General features: G+C 40.6%; 1 protein-coding gene across 1 annotated transcript; it reads right to left on the reverse strand.

The window, feature by feature from the left end:
- Positions 1 to 881: 881 nt before the first annotated feature.
- Positions 882 to 2,561, reverse strand: LOC136445066 (polycystin-2-like). Its single transcript, XM_066442920.1, has 3 exons — positions 2,519 to 2,561; positions 2,150 to 2,374; positions 882 to 1,933 (listed from the first exon to the last, which is right to left on the reverse strand). The coding sequence occupies exons 1-3, from the start codon at positions 2,559 to 2,561 to the stop codon at positions 1,122 to 1,124; spliced, it is 1,080 nt and encodes a 359-aa protein (XP_066299017.1). The 3' UTR covers positions 882 to 1,121.
- Between the last annotated feature and the right edge of the window lie 3,621 nt (positions 2,562 to 6,182).

The following is a 6,182-nucleotide window of genomic DNA, read 5'->3' on the forward strand; positions in this document are numbered from 1 at the left end:
ATACGGGAAGAAACAAATAAATAATAACAGAAAATGGTTTCATGTTTAAATGCATTTTATTTCCATCATACAAGAAGTAACATCAGAATTTTAATTCATAAAAGCAAGTAACCTCCTTGATTAAAGTAAAGTCCTTCAAACCTTCATGAAGCGTTAAAGTATGCAAAATATCCGAATCCGAGGAAAATGACTTATATAAACATGCACGCAACCTGTAAAGAACAACTGTAGATGAAACTAAAGACCCGTCTGTGCATAAGGGCACAGCAGAACTTATACGTGATATTTAAATGACAACTTTCTGTGCGGTAAGCCGTTATGATGTGTTCCATTGAATAAATGACCATGCTGGGGCATACATCTCATATGGTCACTATAATAGCTGTACATTATGTCTTACTATATTTAATCATGTCAGATGTAATTCTGGCTTTAGCTTTGAATGTTATACCGTCGTTTTGTATATTCAACGTGGACTACTATATAAAAGTTATAAACAAACAAATCCATATGCATTCTTATGTGAATTTTGCTACTCAAAGTAAATTTGAGAATATCTATATGATTACATACATATGCATCGGGGCATTCATATGAGTATGCAAAACATAGGTTATTCATATGAGTAAGCATAAGGGTAACTGAGCGAATTCGGATCTACAATATCATTTAATACAATATATAGCTAATATAAATGAATATACAGAGTTTACACATACACACACATACATACATTTCTATACATTTTACGTTTTGTTTTGTATATAAATATCGAACCCTTTGTCGAGGGGTATCAGTCTCTTGCCATATCTATTACCTATTGGACTTACTGCGTGTTGCTATATATATACAAAAGTAAAGTAGACAAAATAAGATTCATTATTAAGGTAAAATATGATTATGTAATATCTTCCCACACACTTGATTATGATTATTGACTTATCAATCACAGGGTTGCAATGGAATTATAGTTTTTGGAACAAAAGATTTTTCATATTTGTAGAACGGACATATCATAGTGCAATAAACAAAATTGTCTGAAAATCTTTTAAAAAGAACCAGAATAATCAATGACCAACAAAGGAAGTACACAATTCCTACTTTAGAGCGGAACTGCCATCTTATCTTTCATCTAAGTCTTCAAAAACTGTTCTCAACCTCTTCATCACGTTTACTTTAAGTTCATCATAACCAGGTCCAGATATAGATGAGTTATAAATATCATCCTGTCTTCCCCTTTTCTTTGGCTTCATTTTCTGCAGTTGATATTTGAAAAACCCTTTCAGGTCGTAGTCAGTTTTCTCTAACTGCTCATCATCCTTTGCGCTATGATAAGACTCGTCAATGATGGCCACGAAGAATCCGATCAAACAGATGTTGAAGACGAAAACAAACAGAAACAAAATGAAAGTTCCAAGATTTCCAGTAGTTGTAGAGATCTGCTCAAAGTTTAGGTCACCAGCTATGATGGTCACCATCGCCTCGAATGTGCGAGCAAAGGAACTGTAGGCGAGCATGCGCAGACCGAACGTCAGATGAAGCAGAACGGCGAAGGCAAAGAAGTAGAGAAAGAACATGATGGAAAAGCCGGAGAGTGGACCAACGCTGCGCTTGAGGGTGTGGATCAGGAGAGACGCGCGATGGTTGAAACGCAGCAGGTGGGTCATCTTGAGAGTGACGCTGCACAACAGGGTGGCGATGACGTAAGTGTAGACCTGGTCCCAGACGGCTGCGCGCCTGTAGTTCACGAAATGTCCAGACAGACCAAAGCCGGACATAGTGTTATCTTCCCTGTCATTTGCTACATCTTCTAGAACAGCCTCAGAGTAGAAGTAGGTGGCGACCCCCGTCACGGCCTGGAGGATGATGATCAGTTCCATCCAGTTCCAGAAGTCCATCAAGTACAGGGCTCCACTGTTGTAAGCTTTCCGTACTGTTATGACAAATGAAATCAAAATCAATGTTCATTTGGTTTCAGTTGCAAACATTTAAGTCAATATACCAAAATTTCAAGAGACCACAGAATAGAATTGAAACTGAATCTTAAGATCAATGCTCTGTCTGTATGCGAAGTATTATCTCTAACATATCATCACTGAGGCATATCTATCATATTAAAATCTTTAAAAATATCAAACAAAATAAAAACCTTCTTTGATGGCGAAGACCAAAGTGAAAATGGCGAGTGCAGAAATGTAGACGAGCGACATCCAGACCTCCCAGCCGCCGTGGAAGCGGTAGAGGCGGACAGTGTGGACCTCCCAGCGGGGGAAGCCGGCCCCGATAGCCGTGAACTCCACCAGGAGGGTCACGATGGAGAACAGGTTGGAGTCGGGCGAGTACAGGGTGACGTCGGTGAAGACCGCTCGGGTTGCTGACCAAAAGATAATGTTTGTTTTTATTTTCATTTACATGGCAAGAGGATTTAACCTAGAAAAGTGCAAGTTTTCATCGGTAATTTGCCATTACATTGGTTTAAAAATTGCTGTATTTTATATATTTTTACATAGATACACACCTCTATCAATCCAGCCATGGTTCTTAAGAGCTTCGAGTGTCATAATTGTCTGTGACGCGTTGTTGGACGTGTCGGCGACGTAGCCTCCGCCGAAATACACGCCGTGGTCTCCCGCATAGGGCAATTCTGAAATATGAAACAAGTGATCTTAGAAATAATAGCAGACAAAATGCTGCTAAAAGGCTTTCATGGCAACACAGGTTTTGGCGATTACCATATAAGTCTTCAGACGACCGGAACTCCCACGGACTTGTGCCGTTCTGATCTGCTATCTCTGCGGTGCCGTTGGTTCCGTTGAAAGCGGTGATGTTGACTGTGGGTAGCGGCGACCATCCTTCTCCGTAGCGCCCTTCGTCCTGACTGAAGTAATCATAACGTCTGTGGCACTCTGATGTCTGGTTTCCTGGTGACACTGTCGTCAGGCAGTCAGGATCTGGAGCACGTGTACAATTATAGATGATACGTTAAAACTATTCCCAACTATAGTGACGTCGGTTCAACATTTCACCATCAATAATGGAAAAGATCATTAAAGCGCATGGACTGATTATTTTACCTGACTTTACATGATGATTGACTTAACATTATAATTGTATCGTTGATAGACATATATGAGTCTACAATGTATATGGTAAGTCATGATTCCTCAAGAAAAACAACTACCAGGCGTAATGTCTTTCACAAAGTTCGAACCACATTTGTCTTAAGTCTGATGATGTTGTATGGTAAAAAGCGCATCGATGCATCACAACTTACCCAGCTTGACTCTAGCCTGGCGGAGCCGTATCGGTCCTACGCGATAGGCAGGCAGGTCCAGGACGGCTGAAGAGGCGTCTGGGTAAAGACCTAGGATGGCTGCATCTTCCAGCCAGGTCCAGTAGGAATCTGCATCACTCACCTAATATGGTGGTCATGACAATAAAAAAAATCAAATGATTGGGGATGGGTAAGTTAGAATGTCAATGAATGAAGAGTAAGATTTTTCTTAAAATCCATGCCAATATCAGCAGCATAAAAATGGCCATTGATTGGATTCTTAGGGTACATGATATGCTTTTGTTATACAGTTTCAGCTGAAATTGCATCGTTGACATGAAAAGTTGATTCAAGTTGATATCTACCTCTTCGAAAGACATCTCCTCATTGTGTACAACTAGTCGCTGAACCTCGTTGGACATATAAAAGGCCATGTGATTCTTCTGTCCGTACGCAGCTAGCATGACCACGGCCAGGAAAAGGGCGTAAACAGCCGCTTCCTTCAGGATCGTCCTGAGCTTCCTGCGTCGGACGGCAACCATCCGGGCCTGAGCCAGGTCCGGGGAACCGTGTTGGTCCGGGGCAGGTGGACCCTGGAAGGAGAAGCATATTCAATAAGGTCAGCTCGATATGTGTTCTGTGGTATTTTTCCCCCTTGCTAATCATTACCTAATAATTGATGTGTGAATGTGAATCAATAAATAAACCATTACTACTGCCTTACCATTGTGTTATGTATTAAGTATTATCTCCCTTGCTGCTCATTGCCTACCTTAGATGTCATTACAGACATATGATTTTACAGAACACCTTAGAAAATGGATGCAAACTAACCTGCTTTTGGTCTTTAGCAATGTCTTCACATTGTTTTAGATCCAATTTCTTCCCTTCGTCTTCTTTATCTGCTTTCTGGAAAAATGCAGGCAAATATATGAAACGGAAACATTATAGAATGGTCCAATATATGCCAATGGGCAACAGTTGATAAGACTTCGGCATGTGCTCTTTTTTAGGTTATGAAGTTCAAATCGTTAAGAATATAGGTCAAATATCAGTTGTGAAAAGAAGAACGAATAGCATTGGTGAAAACATATGCAATAGCAAAATTAAAACAGCTACATTACGTACAATATATCCAGCAATAGGAAGTCCAAATGACAGGTTAGATGGAAGTCATCACGTATGTGTGAGTAACGTATAACAGGAACACACCTTGAAAAACACGGCAAACAGCGCCGCCATGGTGAGTATCTTGACAGGCTGGATGAGGATGAGGTCGGAGAGGAATGACGTCAGGAAGATGAGCAGCCAGGCTTCTGCCTTCTCCCGCCCGAACTCAAACGTGTACAGCATGACGAAGAAGGCGGCGGTGTTGGTGGTCACGAACACAAGGATGAAGCCTTGGGATTAAAACAATAGCAGTAAAAACCTATGGGTAGACATTGCCAGAATAGTATCTAGAGGTAGGACACGGGCGTTACGGAAAGTACTGCAGATACTATCATGACTCGGCAGAACGGTGATATAGAAGTAAACGCGCTCATTTTAGCTAGAGCTGAGCTCACACTCGGACCCATGATCAGTTTTCCAGGTGTCTATGGATACAAACATCCGTAAAAAACACGCATACAAGAGATCAATCATATGGAAATAAATATTTAGACAAATCATATAGAACCATCAAACAACTCACACAAAATGGCAGTCATACTACATGCATGCATGATGTGTCAAAGACGCCTTAAGAACCCGTTCAACTGACCTGTAGAATTTCAATATCAATATTGAAATGTTCTAAGTGTCACTCACCAATATAGACAAACCACCACGGCAGCACCCCTGGAGTGTCGTTCTCCGGATCTTCCAGTACAGCGTACTTCTCATTCACCTCTGCAATCGTAAAGACGTCGACGTCAGTTATTTGATATAATATCAACATTTTCAGAGCTGTACGATTCACATAGTATTTCTGTGCAGCGGTTAGATGATGTTAAATAACTTTTGAGGCTTTTGATATGTTTGTACTGTCCAATGACATCTTCCTGATGAGTAAACATTTAAACTTAAGACTGAACAAACATTCGAACATGACCGTTTATTTATTCATTTATCTATTTCTGTTTTCTTTTACAGGGTAGGCGCGCTTGGTGCTTAACACACTCCTTTATAAGCGAGCCCTGTTTGAGTTTAGATGCTAGTTGTGGTGTACAAGTTTTAGAATATAACATTGAAATACTGCTCTTGCTTGGATGCATAAGTTTCATAGCTAATTTTTTTTGCTAACAGAGTAAATCGTAACCCTGAGACTTGCTCTGTGCTGCGGAAGTCAGTTCCGTGACTTCGTCTTGCATGGTGCGGGCAGCTTCCCTCAGGACCTTCGGCAATAAGAAACACAAACGAGAACGTTAGATGGTAAAGATCTAAGACTAATATATATATAGTAAATATCTAAAACTCCTCTAATCATCTTGAAGTGACTTATACATTTGCTGGGCATCAGCTTAATAATGATATGCTACATTTATACTATCTAGGTACATACATACCTGTTCAGGCAATGACGGTTCCACGTTCATCAGATAAATTTCGGTGCTCGACAGTCCGGTGGAAGCAGGTTTGTTCTTTGATGAAGACCGTTTAGGACGTCCGTCCGATTTGTCTTCTTTGATGGCACGGTTGTCAGCAGAAGTGCCTAGCGATCGACATATGATTTAAAATTGCATGGTGGTGCCTATCAGCCAAATGCTGGCATATGTCTTAAACCCCAGTGTGAAGCGCCATCTAGAACCACAATGTAGAAATGCAACCAGTAAGGTCTTTGGCATTCTTATCATTACTATTGCCCCTGTGTATCACTCTTTCCTTAACTTTGCTTGTGTGTGGTATGTGGTGAACAGTTGAAAAGTTT

This window comes from Branchiostoma lanceolatum, chromosome 11 (genome assembly GCF_035083965.1).
Source record: "Branchiostoma lanceolatum isolate klBraLanc5 chromosome 11, klBraLanc5.hap2, whole genome shotgun sequence".
Lineage (NCBI taxonomy): Eukaryota > Metazoa > Chordata > Leptocardii > Amphioxiformes > Branchiostomatidae > Branchiostoma > Branchiostoma lanceolatum.

Bases quoted from the DNA above. Each gene is read 5' to 3' on its own strand.
- LOC136445066 (XM_066442920.1), bottom strand. From the start codon at position 2,561: ATGACACTCGAAGCTCTTAAGAACCATGGCTGGATTGATAGAG. The intron at 2,375-2,518 runs GTGTGTATCTAT...TCTTTTGGTCAG, and splicing joins CCATGGCTGGATTGATAGAG to CAACCCGAGCGGTCTTCACC. The intron at 1,934-2,149 runs GTTTTTATTTTG...TTGTCATAACAG, and splicing joins GGTCTTCGCCATCAAAGAAG to TACGGAAAGCTTACAACAGT.